The sequence below is a fragment of the Girardinichthys multiradiatus genome, chromosome 12 (assembly GCF_021462225.1).
Source record: "Girardinichthys multiradiatus isolate DD_20200921_A chromosome 12, DD_fGirMul_XY1, whole genome shotgun sequence".
Taxonomy (NCBI): Eukaryota; Metazoa; Chordata; class Actinopteri; order Cyprinodontiformes; family Goodeidae; genus Girardinichthys; species Girardinichthys multiradiatus.
Genome location: NC_061805.1, coordinates 23323106 through 23340712, shown reverse-complemented (window position 1 = coordinate 23340712; position 17607 = coordinate 23323106). Strand labels below are relative to the sequence as shown.

Here is a 17607-nt window from a genome sequence, read left to right as displayed (position 1 = left end):
TTGTAATTAAGGTTTTCTGTGAGGTATCACACATGTTGTTGGAGACTTTTGAGAACTAGGAAGGCCTGTAAGCTTTTCATGGCATCTCAGAAGCTCCTCCACCTGATGTGGAAATAAATCATGCATTTTTGGAAAACTTGATTCCTTTTTTTTTTTTCTTGGAGCAAATAAGTCAAAAACCAAATCATACCCTCTCATATGTATATAATGTGATTTTTCTAATGTTTCGTTTTTAATTTTCAGTTCATAATGATCTAAACCACTCTTGAAAGGCCAGACATACAGTGTTCAGTATTATCAAAATTGTTGCCATCTTGAATTGTTGTTTAATTCATCCAGTGCGCATACAATATACAGGTCCATCTCAATAAATTATAAAACTGTAAAGTAAATTTATTTGATTATTCCAATTCTTTGAAACTTGTAATTATTCATTTTACACAGAGAGATATATTTCAAGCATTTGGTTCTGTTACATGGAATAATTACAGTTTACAGCTAATAAAAAAAAAAACTCAACTCAATAAATCAAACATTTAACATTAAATAAAAGGAAACAAATATGATGATAAAAATGTTATGAAATGTGCTATCAGAAGGAAGACTACTGACTTCACCGTTGTCCAGCAAACAGCCACTGACATCTTCATAGGGAGCACAAGCCACAACAGGTCATTGCTAAAGAAGCTGGTTGTGTCCATACATATTAATGGAATGTTGAGTGGAAGGAAAAACTCTCTTAGAAAAAAGGTGCGTGATTAGATTTTCCAAATGAAAGTACATTTTGCAATTCATTTGGAAATCAAGGTCCCAGTGTCTGGTGGAAAAGTTAAAGGCAAAGAATCCAGGTTACATGAAGATCATTTGCAAAGTTTGCCCAGTTAGTGATACTTTGGGGAGTCATGTCATCTCCACAGTTTTGGTCCACTGTGTTTTATCAGGTCCAAAGGCAGAGCAGCTGTCTACCAGGACTTTTTAGAGGACCTGATGCTTCCCGTTGCAGGATATTGTCAAGAGGAACACTAGACACCACATCCAATAATATAGAGGAGCTGAATGCTCCTGTTAAAGCATCCTGGACCTCCTGAACACATCAGCAGCAGCACCACAGGCGGCTTGTCACTTCGTACCATGCCACATTAATGGAGTAATTCATGCAAAAGGAGCACTGACCAAGTATTGAGTGCATACATTATATACAGTACATGGGTATAATTTTCAGTCAGGAGAGTTTTCTTTATTAAAAAGCATTTTTTTATTAATCTTGTGTTTTTCATTAGCTGTAAGCCAGAATCATTTACAGAAACAAATCCTTTTTGTATGTAATGGATCTAAAAGAGTTTGAATTTTGAATTAATGAAATAAACGTATTTTGTGATGACATAAGTTAATAAGATGCACCTGCTAATTTGCTTACTTAATTATTTTTTTTTTGTCTTTTCCGTTGGTGTTTTTGCCTTTTTACTTCCTGTCCGATTGCCTTTTAAACCTTTTTTTAACCTGTCTGTCTTCTCCAGTGTGACCTGGTGTTGGATGCAGCCCACAGAAAGAGCCCAGAGCGGAGTATAGGCCCCAGGAAAGAAGATATTGTAGAGAGCCTCATTTTTAAGGCTTCCGATGTTGTAGTGGTGACCTTCAAAGACGTGGACCTAAATTTCGCCAGAAAAGGTATCAAAGGCTTTTGTGTTTATTGAAAACATATCCCAAATTAAGTAGCTGATGATTAGGTGAGCTAATGATCTTGTAGTTGAAAAATGCTCAAAAACGCATTTTGCAGATGATTGGCCATTATTGTATATTTGCAGGGGATTGATTGTTTTCGGTCTTTCCTTGATGTGACTTTGTCATGCGTTATAGCTTGTGTTTCTGCTTCCGAATGTCCAGGCATTGCAAACCGATCTTGATCTATTGATTTTTCTGAAGGCAGTGCAAGTGCAGCAAGGACACTTAAGGTTGAAGAAACCAGCTTCGTGGAACTGATCTTTAACCTTGTAATATTCTTTAAATGCAGTAGATTCTTTAGGAGATATTTGCAGTAAAAAAACAAAAAGCCACCTAAAATTATCTTTTTGGGCATGAATCTTTTTTTGTCAGATACCGACAGATAACCAAAGGAGCAGAACGAGAAAGTTTTCATTTAAAACGTAAACCCATTTGATCAGGATCTTGCAACTATTAGTATTTTCGTTCTTCATTCTGTCTGTCCATCCATCTTCTGACTCTGTCATTTGTGTGTCTCTTCTTTCCAATGGTCTAGTCTCTTCTGACACAGGTAATAATGAGCTTTTCTTCTCTCAGATATTTTTTGTTTACACAATGATACACACATTTAGATCAGACTATGAGAACATAGAATTGCACGTAACTGGGTATATGTTATCACTGGTTTGTTCTGCATTTTTCTGTTTTTGACTTTGAAAAAAATGGATGATGTCAGTTTTTATTTACCTAAATATAGGAATCTGATGCATGTCATTCTTCGCCCAACACCATGTGGCATATTTAGTTTGGATGTTGCTTTTAGTGGTTAAAGCTCCCCTATCACACATGTAAGTGAAGTGACTCGGTGGGCACATATGTGTGTTTGCATTTACTGGTGAGTGGGTGAATGTGTGAAAGATATTGTAAATAGTAAAAATATTTATTGAAAATGAATCATGAACACCAAAAGTGTTTGATTCTTGTTTTTAAGGGTATTTTTCTTAGTCTTGTTCTAAAATACAGTGACATGTATGCTGTGAATGTGACTCTTCTTCATTTGCAGTTTGATTCCTAAAGATGGTGCTCTTTTGCAGCCCTTTATGTTAAACGAACCAATGCACAGCCCAGGTTGAACACACAGTGATTCTATTGGTTCAGCTTTCTATTTTGTTTCTGAAGGTTTTATTGAAATTTTAGCTTTGCCTAGATGTGTTATTTGTCTTGAAGATCATATAATTGACTGCAGTCTAAATTACCTGCATGTTTTCGTCCTCAACATACCACTCATTCTTTATTTGCATATTATCATCATTACTTTCCAAAAGTATTCACACATCTTGAACGTTTTCACATTTTCTGACATTACAACCACAAACTTCAGGGTGTTTTATTCAGATTTTATGTGATAGACCAGCACAAAGTAACACACTGTTGTCAAGTGTAAAATAAGAATTTTTAAAATGTTTTACAAATAAAATAAAAATCAGAAAAATGACATATTTCTTCTACCCTCCTGAGTTAACAGGTTTTTTGCCAAGGGTTTTTCCTGAATTTTGCACCATCATTATTCCTTTCAACTCTGATCAGCTTTCCTATCTTTGCGGTAGAAAAGCATCCCCACAGCATGATGCTTCCCCTACCATGTTTTACCGTAAAGTGTGTTCAGGTTGACATGCAGCATTGGGTTTTCCATCAGACTACATGGTCTGTACATTGCCCACAAAGAGGAATAATGCTCTCATCAGGCCAGAGCATCTTCTTCAACCTATTTGCCGTGTCCCAGATGTGGCTTGTGGCAAACGTTTAAAGGAATTTGAAAACCATGCATCAGTTTCCTTCCCCTTCACAATGATTCATTACTTTTGTTTTGGTCTACCAGATAAACTCCTAAAAAAAAAAAAAAATACATTAACGTTTGTGGGTTTAGCGTGAAAAAACGTGAAAAGGTTAAAGAAGAATGAATACTTTCCAAGCTACTGTAAATCTGTTGAAAATTTCTCTAAATTATATGAACAAAGCATGCTAGAGCCCTGTAAGATAGCCCAAGCCTGTTAGCCCATTGTGTGTATACTACCATGCATCTAGTACTTATCAGAAGTTCTTAAATCCTTTTTTTTTTTTTTTTTGTATATATTAGAAGAATTGGAATGTCAAACTTTAATTTTGGGAGTTCAGATAGTGTGTTTGCGTTATGCACACAGTCTATTGGTGTTGGATTTGAGAATGATATTATTGGGACCAGACTTGGGCTGACATAAGATTCACTTTCCTTTTAAAACACATTTTGTCTTTGGGCATGCTTGTCTTGAATTTATTTGGGCTGGGCTGTTTTAAGCAGTGATGATAAACTGAAGGAGTGCTGGTGCACTGAATTGTTTCAATGTCAATGTTAATAATAAATTAATGTTTTTGGTGTAAGGACAGCATTATGCTGCGAGCTAGGACATGCGTTAGGTTGTTTGTACTATATTATTGCTAGCCCTAACAAGTCAGCTCCAGACATTTTTCAAATTTGTTTGAAATGATCTGTGTGATTGTCAATAAAGTGGAAAATCATTGAAAAGTTATTTAATTTCAGTACCGTATTTTCCGCACTATAAGGCGCACCGGATTATAAGGCGCACCTTCAATGAATGGCCTATTTTAGAACTGTTTTCATATATAGGGCGCACCGGATTATAAGGCGCATAGAATAGAAACTACTGCAGTCAAACGTTTGACTGGGGTTGCGTTATGCATCCACTAGATGGAGCTGTGCTAAAGACAATGTCAACAAAACAGTCAGTCAAACTTTATTAATACACTACAAACCAGCGTTCTGATAACTCCATTCACTCTCATGGTAAGGTCTCCTCTACATAGAATTCTATTGAATAGAGCCAACCGCACGTTAGGAATGCATTGGAGTCTATGAAGTTGAAGTTGAAATCAAACGTTAGTTAAAACGTGAAAGGGAACTTTTCCCTGATTCAGTAAACACGTAAAAGAAACAGTTTGATGCACTAAATCAAACGTTAGTACTGTTAACCTTTCCTGTTTCTGTCCCCTGACCGTAGTCTGATGACACAGGGGAGACTCTTTCTCCAGGGCCGAAGTTACTAGTTTCCTCGGGGTTAACTCCCTCACTCATACGTTGCTGAGTTGAGCATGAAGAAACAGCATCAAAACACTGAGTTGTTGACCAGATTTGGGGTTCTTTTTAATGACTTTGCAGCACGTAAAAACACAGGGCTTACAGACTCATACACCGCTGCTCCGGTCGCCGTCTCTACCCACCCCACACACACAATAATACCGACGTCACTCCTTCACTCTTGATTCTCAGCTACGGCAGCCCACAGCGCCACCTCTGTCCGGAGGAGTAATGTCAACATCTTCCATACACACACACGAAACATACACCCCACACACTGAGCTTCTAATCACATATAGTTCAGGCAATTCCTGCAACAGTACATTCAAACGTTATACACACACAAGTGGTGTTGGACTAGAAGTAAGCACAGTACAGGTGTTTACCGCTATTACTTCGGCGACGCCCCTGACTACGGTAGCCGTAATGCTGCAAGCGGTGCGGCTTTGTAGTTTACCAGTCGTACTGAAACATTTTGACAGAGCGCCGTGTACAACCAGTATGGATCAACCAATTAACCAATTGATCCATATATAAGGCGCTCCGGATTACAAGGCGCACTGTCATTTTTTAAAAAAATTAAAGGTTTTTAAGTGCGCCTTATAGTGCGGAAAATACGGTAATTCAATACAAAATGGTAAAGTAGTGTTTTATATAGCTTCATTACACACAGATTGATTTATTTCTCTTTCTATTTCTGCTCTGATTATTATGGCTTTCAACTAATGAAAACCCAATTATATTGCTCAGAAAATTATTACCAAGTATTTTTAAAGGGGACATATCATCCTTTTAAATCTTTCCTTTTCAAATTTAAATCATTCAGCTGTGGTCAATATAAAGTGCAACTGCAAGGCTTTGGTCTGAACTCCTTGTTATTGTAGCTCCACAGGCTCCTCTTTTACCCCTGTTCTGAGGTGCATCTGAGAAAGACTCGTTTTGGTGCTGTCTCTTTAAATGCTACTGAGGCACTTCACACCCTGCCCCCCTCGAGGTCAAAGGGCGCTGCACTTTAACCAGTTCGGCCATTTTTGTAGTTGGATAGTAATTATCAAGCGCTGCAGAAACAAACCAAAATGGCAAAAACAATGCAAAACTCTTTATGTAATTATACCATTCAAAGCAGGTAATACGGTTATGTCTTCAAGGAGTTAAAAACGGCACACAGCTAACATAAGCAGAAGGCACCATGCTACTGCTATCAAAACAATGGACAGGACGTCATAACAACGCACAATAATTTCCTTTCTAAAATAAAGTTTATTGTCATTTTATTAGTTGTATTTGCAGCTCACCGCTTAGCTGTGTCCTTTGTTTCTAAAGACGGAAGGAAATGACCCCTTAATCAGATAAAGTCTTTCAGCAAATCCTTGATACTGGTGGAGGTTGATGAAGGCACTCGTCCTTGAAGTGGGGACATAAAACTTTTCCACCTGATGTGGGTAGATTTCCATGATAAATAACATTTAACCAGCCAATTCAAAGAGGTTATGATGCAGAAGGACGATGTAATAAATTGTGTGGGTTAATACACCCAACAACTGAACCAAACTTGTCCTTTTTCAGCATAGGCATACTTGAGCTTGGACTACAAAATCGCAGCAAGAAATAAATATGGTAGATTTGGCATGATATGTCCCTTTTTAAAAAAGAAATGTGAGTTAACTAAAGCATATGTCCATAGACTGTACAGAAAATGCATTCAAGTCTTGCTTGGGGCTCCTTTTGCATGAATGAATGCATCAGGGTTGCATTGCATGGGGACGATCAGCCTCTGTGGTTCTGCTGGGATGTTCAGGAAGGCCAGTGTACACCCCAATAGATTGCTAGGTTTATTATTCGAGTTGAATTACTGCAATGAATCACTGTTTGATGATTCATTTTTTTTTTAGCTATTAGTAGTTTGACCCCTAAAGGCCCACTTTGTGTCGTGGTGCTGAGGCCTTATGACGGAGACTCTAAAGGCATGTGTTCTTTCCTGCTTATACAATACGAATGCAGCCATGTGATTGTACACTGTCATGAACTCTGTACTTTTTTTGGGCTGCTGAGAACACGGAAAACAATACGAAAACTAGGAAAAAAAACTAAATAAACCTCTCTCGTTAACTAGAACTATTGATTCATAGTAATGCACCATTTTAGTGTTGTCATATCATCATATTCTGAGATGCACTGCAAATCCCACCCCTATTTAAGAGTTGTTTTGTGTGTGATATTGTACAGTACATGCATTAATATGTGTTCTTTTTGTGACATAGACAACTTCACTGATGCGGCAGTGAGTGGTCGAATTAACGGTGAACATAAAGAGAAAGATCTGGAGCCCTGGGATGGAGGAGACACTCACAACTCTGACAGCCTTGAGTCCCTGGATACAGATGTGGTGAGATTAGTCACACAAACGCTGCAGACACATTGATATCAGTTCTCCTTAAACAGGGTGGCGTTCACCCTCAGTTGTGGGTGAGTGGAAACAGCTGTCCCACGTCAAAAAGCTCAGATGGTGAATTGGCCTTGCTTTCCTGCTTTGTTTCTACAAATCAGTCAAACGGATGGGATCCTAACGACATGTTCAAGTACAATGAGGAGAAGTATGGAGTCTTGTCTACATATGACAGCAGCCTGTCCACCTATACGTAAGCATCATTCCGTTTTTCTGTGTTTTTAACTGTCCGTTTTGTTCATGTTTAAATGGTTTTATAAACATTTTCAATATTTTAAACAAAACAGCTTCCTCTGTGTTATTCTTAGCCCTAAACCCATCTACACGTAGTAGTTCAGCTGGTCATTTGTATTTTTTAAAAGTTGCTATTCATTACCCTCAGTCACTTTATCACTTTTGTGGTTTGGCAAAAACTTAAATTCCCACTTTGTTTAGACAGTCTTTGTCTTTCTGAATGTTGTTCTGCAGGGTCCCCTTGGAGCGAAATGACTCGGAGGAGTTTCTGAAGAGAGAAGCTCGTGCTGCCCAGCTGGCAGAGGAAATAGAGGCCAGTGCCACATATAAGGCTCGGGTGGCCCTTGAAAACGATGAGCGCTCCGAGGAGGAAAAATACACTGCTGTGATGCGAGGGGAGAGGGAGACTCAATCGCTCAGCAGGTAAGATGAGGTTACACGCATCAGGAGCTAAAGGCCTGGATGTTTTTGCTGATGCAAAATCAGGGGACATTTGTTCTGTGTTGGTCCTTGAGTCTTAACTCCCTGATGCATTAAAATATAAAGCAAAATGGTGCAAAATCTATATTATAAGTAGTGGACCCTTTGTTCGGTAGACTGAATCAGAGTACCCTTTAATCAAAATTGTTATTATCCTGGTTTTACATTCATTAAGGGATAAACTGATTAGGAAATGTCCACAAATGAGGGTTGCACCCATTCATTAAAGCTGCAGTAGATACCTTTTGTAAAAAGTTTTTTTTTTTTTGTTAAAACTCTGTCACTCTGATAAACTCAGAAAAGGTATGCAATGAAGACACAAGCACTCAAAGTTATCTTTGGCTGGTCAGGGAGAGACAGTCCATTCTCTCAGAGGAGCTGCCCTGTGTCACAGCCTTTTATTTAAGAAAGAAAAAAAACACTCATGTTACAGCATCGTGGATGTGGCTACACACAGTTTCACAAATACAAGTCCTACTGAATAAAACTGGTTCTGTCCATATACTGATACAGTACACATGTCCACATCTGGCATCCAAGGACACATAGATTGGCTGTGTTGCCAACAGCCTGCTTCCCAGAACTCCCCTGCACACACAAATTCCTGCTCAGTCTGCATAGCAACCACCTAAATGCATCTCTTAAGACAAGATAATAATTCTGTTAATAGTTTATAAAAGTACTTTGAAGATAAATGTAAAAGTATTCAAACCACTTCTCTCAAAGTTCCCCCAACTAAATAAATGGAAATGTATTTTAATGGTAAATCATAAGGGTAAAGAATCTTTTTAAACTAACCAATGATAATTTATGTACAAATCTTCCAACAAGCTGTCAATTTGTCTCGACGGTACAATATGAGACAGATTATCTGTGAAAAAAATCAAGCTCCTCTGGCTCCTCCCACTGGTCCTACTCCAATTTGCAGAAATACAACGCTCCTGGTCAAAAATAACCAACTAGAGGCAGGAGGAATGTTTTAGCGGTGTCAATCATGCTCATCTACGCGTTGCTCAGACTTCTCCCCTCACACATCACGTGTCGTTCCAGCTCAAGATTGCTGGTGTGCTGCAGCTGTCCTAATGGTGCTGTACTTATGATTTGAGGACCACGTTTGTAGTCATAGAATGGACAGGCCATAGTCAATGTAAAGCATATCGTTGATGGTTCGTCTCCACCAGTGACTGTCATAGCTGTTTATCTGCCGCCATCAGTGGTCCTGCTTATTAGCCTGCGCATTCACGGCAGGCTCCGCTGTAGGGAAGGAACAGTGGAGGGAGGTCTGTAGCACCGCAGAGAGAAAAGGGGAGGGAACTGTGAGGTGTGCTTGTTCAAACTTTCAGGCTAAGTTGACAGTTTGCTCAGAACTGCTTACTGAAGCTTTAAAGCAATGTCACACTGATGATATAAAACAGTACATTACAAAATGTGGATTTACATTTTAAAATGTATAAAAGCAATGGACTAAATCTACATTATTTCTGTATTCATTTAAGACATGTAAGGCCTTTTCTCTATGCGTTGTTTGCAATGTCATTTTGTGGAAGCTGTTTGTCTCATCCTGGTGCTTTTTTATGCTTTCTTATGAAAGCCTAACTCTTTTAGGGTAATAAGTTGTTGCTCTGTGTATTAATTATCTGATCAGTTGTTAAGAGATATCCCACACAATGCATTGTGGCATAAAGTAAGAACTCTGTCCAAACTTTTCTTCTGTGTATTTTACCTACAGCAATTACCTGCAACACAGAGACATTGTTTTCTCAGTGTCTGAGCGACATGAGTGTTTTGGTTGCTGCTGCGTTCTGATCTTATTACACAGTGTGCATCTTTTCTTCCATTAAGGGACCTTTTTTTTATAAAAAACACTGCATTGGAATGATATTTTTTCCTTTAGATGACTACCTTCTGTGATGTGGTTAAATGTGTAGAGAAGTGAGATTTTTAACTGCTTCCATTCACCACCTCTATTTTATTTTACACATCTGGGGCACATTTGTCTTGCTGCCTAACTGCTCTGGTTGTTATTGAAAGAAAACCTCGAACATCAGAGTAAGAGTCTGAACTAGAGCAGATATTCTGTTGACCTAAATTTCAGATTTTTGAAACAGCCTTTATTACAGATTCACCACTGCAGCAAGTCACAAATAACAGAAGGGCTCCACCACGGAGTGCATATACCAGCCATACACAAGTAGATAAATGCTAATAAGAGAGAAGGAATGCCGCTTTGGAGATTGAAAGTCCCTAGATTAAGATAGTGTTGTTCTGATCCTCACTTTATTATTCTTATACGTAACTAAGCCTGTGTGTGTGTGTGTGTGTTTGTGTGTTTGTGTGTGTGTGTGTGTATGTCTGTTTAGAGAGAACAAGTACATTCCTCCAGGTCAGAGGAACAGGGAAGCGATGTCATGGGGTGCAGGACGGCAGAATTCACCTCGTCTGGGTCAGAGTTCAGCTGGAGCCTCAACTTCTCGACCAGGACCTCATGACTACAGTCCCAACTCTGACCAGAGGGTGGTGAACGGAGGTATATTAACCATTCAGTTACATATTACTCAAAGACCCCTGATTTCCACTTGTGCATCCAATATTTCTGAAAATGTAAGGTTTTTAAGTGATTTTGTTCTGTGATAAAACTTTAGTAAAACTGTAGTAGCATCAGTGGGATCACAACTGAACCATTTTGAAAAAATACAATTTTTTCCACTGAATATGAACTCTTTAGCAATGAAAATGAATTACAGTAAATAAAATAGAAAACAATATAAACCAAATATGTATAGTAGCAAAAAATTAAAAACTGAAACCGTCCATGACAGGCTGTTATTAAAAATAATGAAATGGGTATAGCCTCTTCACAAAACATTTCCGTCACAAACTCGCAGAGGTAAGCCGCCTCTGAGTTCCCTCTGCCCATTAGTAAATCACAAGTGAAGACGACGCACAGCTGTGAGTTACCAAAAAGATATTCTGTTTGGAGGTTTTCTCTGTGACATTGATGTCAGCATTAAGCTCAGTGTAGTGATCCTGCTGTGTCTGAGCAAATGCTTCACTTTTAAACTATATACCTCACCTTCTTCTCTTCTTGTTGGAAACGATTTCCAAGTTCAAACCATATGACATCACTATGTAATTCACTCGACCCTAGAAACTGGATGGCCCCTTTACATGTCAGCTGATGTGGCCTGTGACCACCTCGCTTGGCGAGTTGGGGGCCCAACAGACGTTTACCCCCATCTCCGCATCGGTTCTTTGACAAAACACATGGAGAGGGCCAAAAGGTGCCTTAATCTGTCCTTGAAGCCTTTTATGAAAGAGGCTATTATTACCATCCTGAATTATCACTGCATTTACCAGGTTAATATCAAATTACCAGTGTAGAATTTCACCCCAGAAAAAAAGCCTGGTTGGAGAGACAATACTTTCTTGGTTGAGGTCTTGTTGGGGGATATTGCTAATCATTTAATTTGGATGACTTTATTTAACACCTGTAATTCAGTCATATCACTTTAAACTCATCCACAGAATATATTTTCTGTTAGAGTTGATTGTAATGAAGTTTAAGTTCATCAGTCTCTGTTTACTGGTGTCTGAAGAATTACTCCTTCATTAGCCACAAAGTTCCAAATTCTTGTCAAAAGCTCCTTTTCCACAAGAAATTTGGGGATTTTTAAATTTATTTATTTGTTTTTAACCCAGGTAAAAATATTTCCTGGGTAATTTTTGTGCTGTCTGTTTCCACTGCTCTGAAAGGCCATGGATAAATGATTTAAATCAGCCTTATGATGTAAGGGGAAGTTGTGAGGAAAGGTGCACTTCACTTCCAGTACAGTAGGTGGCAGTAATATGGAACAAAAGGCCAAATAAGCAAAGCCCAACCAAAAAGCCTGTATTTGTTCACCAAACAAGATGGAGAACGCGCAGTTGTTTTTTTTTTTTGTTTGTTTGCTTTTGCTTGTGGTGTTGCACCACATTGTAATTTTAAAAGTATGCTCAAATATGAATATGAGTGAAAACGGCAACAACATGCAGGTCTACAATATGGCGGGTTAATGGAAGACACTGCAAGAAAGAGTCCACCAACCATTGTTGCTCAGTACATAACCCCGTCCCCACAGCATTTCTGAGGTAATCTGACAGTCCCCAGACCAGGACCATTTATCAGTTAAAGCGTGGACCCGGTAAATTGAAGTTACTCGGGTAAAATTGTGTCCAAGCATGTGGAAGCCTTTCAAAATACCGGGTAATGGCTAAAAGTCCCTGGAATGGAAAAGGGGCTAATGAACGAAAACAGCCACAATCCTTCACAGATTTTAAAAAACGATTTGTTGATGCTGTTCTGGGTTTTCAGGACACATCTCTGAGGCTTTATTAAATATCTTTGAATTTTACAAACATTTTTTAACTTTTAAGCTGTTACAATTCAGTTTAGCAGTACCAATGCTGAGAAACAATCACAAGGTTTTGGCTCTTTTTAAGAGTCTCTCCTTTTTTGTTCCTCCTGTTGCTTCAAAATCTCAGGAACTAAGAAGCCTACAGCTGCGAGATCCCTTTAAAATTTGTTGCAGTTACAGCTCTCCATGGACTTCGTAGTTATAAGACTGTCAGAATAATGGGCTATCATTTTACTGGTGAAACTTACGGCTTTTATTTCCACGACAAGTGTCTCTGTCCCGCTCCGTCATTGAGAGCGATCTCGTTCAACACTCAGCAGCAGCAGTTGGAGGTATCTACCCAGCATCTGGCCAATCTCTGGACTCTCCTGTAGAAACACTACTGTGGAGTCCAAATCGCTTTAAAGCTACGATCCGTCACTTTGAGTGCAGTAGACAAAACCAATAGTAATGTTGAGCCTGTATGTTTACTGTGCACCTGCTTTCTGTTTCTATGCAAACTAAAATATTGCAGTAGAAACAGATGTACACCAAGACTCAGTTAAATAGATTTCTGATGCTATGATGGTATCTTTAGCTGCTAAATATTAGGAAAATAATGCAGCTGCAGATTAACTTGTTGACCATTCATATGATAATGTCAGCTGTAATAAGCCCACGTCGTCCTCTTGATGCTCTAACACACGGAGGGGCTATTGCCATCTTAGTTGCTGTCATCTAAATGCGGTGTGGCTATCTTCAGCCTTGAAGGTTCGTTTGACTCACTCAGTGTTTGACTCACTCAGTGTTTGACTCACTCAGTGTTTGACTCACTCAGTGTATGATTAGCATGTAAAGCATAGATGCTTGACACTTGAAATATGAACCCAACTGTTTTTTTCAGCCTAAACTGTCTGGTGAAGATAAAGTAATATTATATTGTGCAGGTCTGAAGGTGACTGATGTTAAGTGGATGTAATTTGCCTCAAGATTTGATACCGTACCTTTTTAAAATAGCACTAGAACTTTAAACCAAGAACCGGCCCATCTTGAATTGGCAAATGATAAATTAAATCCTCACCAGGATTTAATTTAATTTAGTTAAAATGCTTTTTCAGATTAACAGATATGTTGGATGTTGTTTGTGCAGAAAAAGAGTTGAATGTTTCATCTTCCATCTTGTAAGCTGGATGTTTGCGTTTGTTGCTTCTGTTATTATTTTCTGCTTTTTTTATTTGCCCTTTTTTAAATCAAATTTCCTATTTTGCTGTTATGTTTATTAACTTCTCTCCTTCCCGTTGCTACTGTACATTTGTTCTCTCCCAATTTTTGTTTTCCTTGATCATTTGTCCTTGCCTCTTTTAGGTTCATCCCATTGGCCCTCACCCTGTCCATCTCCCTCCTCTCGTCCCCCCTCTCGTTACCAGTCGGGCCCCTACTACCTGCACCCCCGGGCAACCTCGCCCACCAGGCCACCCTCCAGACCCCCCTCTCGACCTTCCAGACCTCCCTCTCATTCATCTCACCTCTCCTATCCCTCCTCTTCATCCTCCTTTTCTCAACATGGGCCTACGTCGCTAGTCTCCACTCTGCCCAAACGCATGTCCTCAGAAGGTATCCACTTAGGATGAGCCCACCTGGGCAAATGCATGAGATCGAGGTTGAGGGGCTTGAATTCTGGACCAAATTGTACAAAGTGTCATAAAGCTTTAAAAATTCCTTCATAGATAAATTTGCCCAGGTGTTTTGTGGAACAAAAACATCAGGAAATTGCTTCTTCTGATTTGGGGTCTGATGTAGAACTTCGATTCGAATGTAGAGAAGTTTGTAGTGAACAAAGCTGACTCCTTATCAGTGTGAAAGGCAATTTCATCCCAGCATGTGGGTGCATCAAAGTTTGTGTTTTTTCTGTGTTTGTTATTTTATTCCACAAAAAAAGAACATGTGAGTGAGGCAAAAGGACAAGTTTCACAAAAGTCTGAGTACTACCTTTAAAAAGGGCCTGTAATGAATGTTGAGTGTTTCAGGTCACCATACCCTTTAAGTTGTGTTTCTTCCTTTCATGATTCGGTGTTCAGTTTGTGTCGAGCTCACTTGGCTGGAAAAAATTCTTGGAAAACTGGGGGGTGGGAAATTATGTGCTATAAAACACCTTCTCTAAAAGAACAGTGGTTGCAGATAATTATACCTACAGTGCTTCTCTGAAGTATTCGTACCTTTTGAACTTCTCAGTATTTGGTTGCGTTACAAAACTAATTGTATTTTATTGAGCTGCATACACGGCTTCCACCATTTGTCCCAAATAAAATATGAAAAGTGTGGCACAACAGTCATGTGTTTGCAGTTGTGCCATCCTATTTCTATTTTCAAAAGATGGATGGAACAGTGTTCTGTGAGATAATACAGGTCCTTCTCAAAATATTAGCATATTGTGATAAAGTTCATTATTTTCCATAATGTAATGATGAAAATTTAACATTCATATATTTTAGATTCATTGCACACTAACTGAAATATTTCAGGTCTTTTATTGTCTTAATACGGATGATTTTGGCATACAGCTCATGAAAACCCAAAATTCCTATCTCACAAAATTAGCATATTTCATCCGACCAATAAAAGAAAAGTGTTTTTAATACAAAAAATGTCAACCTTCAAATAATCATGTACAGTTATGCACTCAATACTTGGTCGGGAATCCTTTGGCAGAAATGACTGCTTCAATGCAGCGTGGCATGGAGGCAATCAGCCTGTGGCACTGCTGAGGTCTTATGGAGGTCCAGGATGCTTCGATAGCGGCCTTTAGCTCATCCAGAGTGTTGGGTCTTGAGTCTCTCAACGTTCTCTTCACAATATCCCACAGATTCTCTATGGGGTTCAGGTCAGGAGAGTTGGCAGGCCAATTGAGCACAGTGATACCATGGTCAGTAAACCATTTACCAGTGGTTTTGGCACTGTGAGCAGGTGCCAGGTCGTGCTGAAAAATGAAATCTTCATCTCCATAAAGCTTTTCAGCAGATGGAAGCATGAAGTGCTCCAAAATCTCCTGATAGCTAGCTGCATTGACCCTGCCCTTGATAAAACACAGTGGACCAACACCAGCAGCTGACACGGCACCCCACACCATCACTGACTGTGGGTACTTGACACTGGACTTCTGGCATTTTGGCATTTCCTTCTCCCCAGTCTTCCTCCAGACTCTGGCACCTTGATTTCCGAATGACATGCAGAATTTGCTTTCATCCGAAAAAAGTACTTTGGACCACTGAGCAACAGTCCAGTGCTGCTTCTCTGTAGCCCAGGTCTGGGGAATGCGGCACCTGTAGCCCATTTCCTGCACACGCCTGTGCACGGTGGTTCTGGATGTTTCTACTCCAGACTCAGTCCACTGCTTCCGCAGGTCCCCCAAGGTCTGGAATCGGTCCTTCTCCACAATCTTCCTCAGGGTCCGGTCACCTCTTCTCGTTGTGCAGCGTTTTCTGCCACACTTTTTCCTTCCCACAGACTTCCCACTGAGGTGCCTTGATACAGCACTCTGGGAACAGCCTATTTGTTCAGAAATTTCTTTCTCTGTCTTACCCTCTTGCTTGAGGGTGTCAATAGTGGCCTTCTGGACAGCAGTCAGGTCGGCAGTCTTACCCATGATTGGGGTTTTGAGTGATGAACCAGGCTGGGAGTTTTAAAGGCCTCAGGAATCTTTTGCAGGTGTTTAGAGTTAACTCGTTGATTCAAATGATTAGGTTCATAGCTCATTTAGAGACCCTTTTAATGATATGCTAATTTTGTGAGATAGGAATTTTGGGTTTTCATGAGCTGTATGCCAAAATCATCCGTATTAAGACAATAAAACACCTGAAATATTTCAGTTAGTGTGCAATAAATCTAAAATATATGAATGTTAAATTTTCATCATGACATTATGGAAAATAATTAACTTTATCACAATATGCTAATATTTTGAGAAGGACCTGTATATTGTTTTGGAACCTAGACCTTCATGGTGCTGTTTGTTCGCTAATGCTCTCTGCTCTGAGGCCTTCACAGAACACCTGGATTTATGCTGAGATTAAATTACTCACCTGCGGACTCTGTTTACTGACTGATCTTTAAAAATTATTTGAAAATCATATATTCTTTTCTTTCCTCTTCAGTTATGCACCACCTTGGTCTGTCACTTAGAATCCCAATAAAATACACTGGTGTTTGTGGTTGTTAGGTGATATGAAAAAGTTCTAGGGTATGAATACTTTTATGACTAAATTAAAATTGAAAAATCCTTGTTCATCCATTCTCCAAACATACAAAATGTTTGTCCAGAACCTGTAGAGTAAATGAACTTAAGACTAACTGATAATTTAATACATCATGGACCAAATTCAAAGCAAGCGCAGCTTTGTTCACATTTTCTTCTGCCCCTTTCCACCGGTTTCTTCTCTTATCTCCTACTTTATTATTTTGGTGTGTTGTGGTGTTTTGTCATTTGAAAGTATTATTGCTTTCTTCTTTACTAACACGCATGTCCCGACTGTTTGATGTGAGATTTACATCTGGGTTCACGATGCAGTCATTTGAAACGGAGATGAGTTGGAAAATAGAAGCCTTTACAGCTGGATGTGAGGCGTGATTTATGGGACATGCCTTCATCCGCAGGTCCTCCGAGGATGTCCCCAAAATCCCAGCGAACGCCTCGTGCTCACAGAGTGCCATTGCCACGAATCAGTTCAGTCTCCACCGGAGTGGACTTGGGTTCTCACAATCCACCTGGAGAGGTTTCAGCAACACCTCCAACCAGGAGTAGCTCCTCTGGAGGGACCTGGTCTTCAGTGGTCAGTGGAGGTAGAGTATGATTTTCCTCTTCATTTTGGAGATTGTTTGGATACCCTGATTATAAGGATGTTATTCCTGATAGGAACTTTTGGTTAAGGTAATTTTACATAAATATATTGTTGTTTCGCTGTTCTCCTCAGCTCACAGACCCCGGTCTCCACGACAGAGTAATATGGGGCGAGCCTCCCCCGGCTCTTCCTCGCTCTCTTCACCCCAGATGGGAACAGCTCCTGTAGAAACTGTTACGACGCTGACATCGGCTTCCTCTCCTGCTGCTGCTAGCCCCGCCCCCAACATGATCGCCTCTCCATCAGGAGATGGTGAGATTAAATTTAAAAGATAAATTTTGAAGCAACTTATTTCAAGTCAAGAGTTAATGTTTTTATTTTCTAGATTCTAGATTTTTATGTATT

At 39.5% G+C, this 17607-nt stretch overlaps 1 protein-coding gene across 10 annotated transcripts in view; it reads left to right on the top strand.

Moving 5' to 3' along the window:
* Positions 1 to 17607, top strand: part of atxn2 (ataxin 2) — a 37476-nt gene that overhangs the window by 4514 nt on the left and 15355 nt on the right. For 6 of the 10 annotated variants that reach the window (XM_047382631.1, XM_047382629.1, XM_047382626.1 and 3 more), the window contains exons 5-13: positions 1518 to 1668; positions 2258 to 2272; positions 7096 to 7220; positions 7382 to 7473; positions 7749 to 7937; positions 10355 to 10521; positions 13733 to 13981; positions 17018 to 17203; positions 17335 to 17514. In XM_047382631.1, the coding sequence (XP_047238587.1) occupies positions 1518 to 1668; positions 2258 to 2272; positions 7096 to 7220; positions 7382 to 7473; positions 7749 to 7937; positions 10355 to 10521; positions 13733 to 13981; positions 17018 to 17203; positions 17335 to 17514 (1354 nt within the window). The remainder of the gene's footprint in view (positions 1 to 1517; positions 1669 to 2257; positions 2273 to 7095; positions 7221 to 7381; positions 7474 to 7748; positions 7938 to 10354; positions 10522 to 13732; positions 13982 to 17017; positions 17204 to 17334; positions 17515 to 17607) is intronic. The other 4 variants (XM_047382634.1, XM_047382632.1, XM_047382627.1 and 1 more) reach the window with 2 other exon arrangements.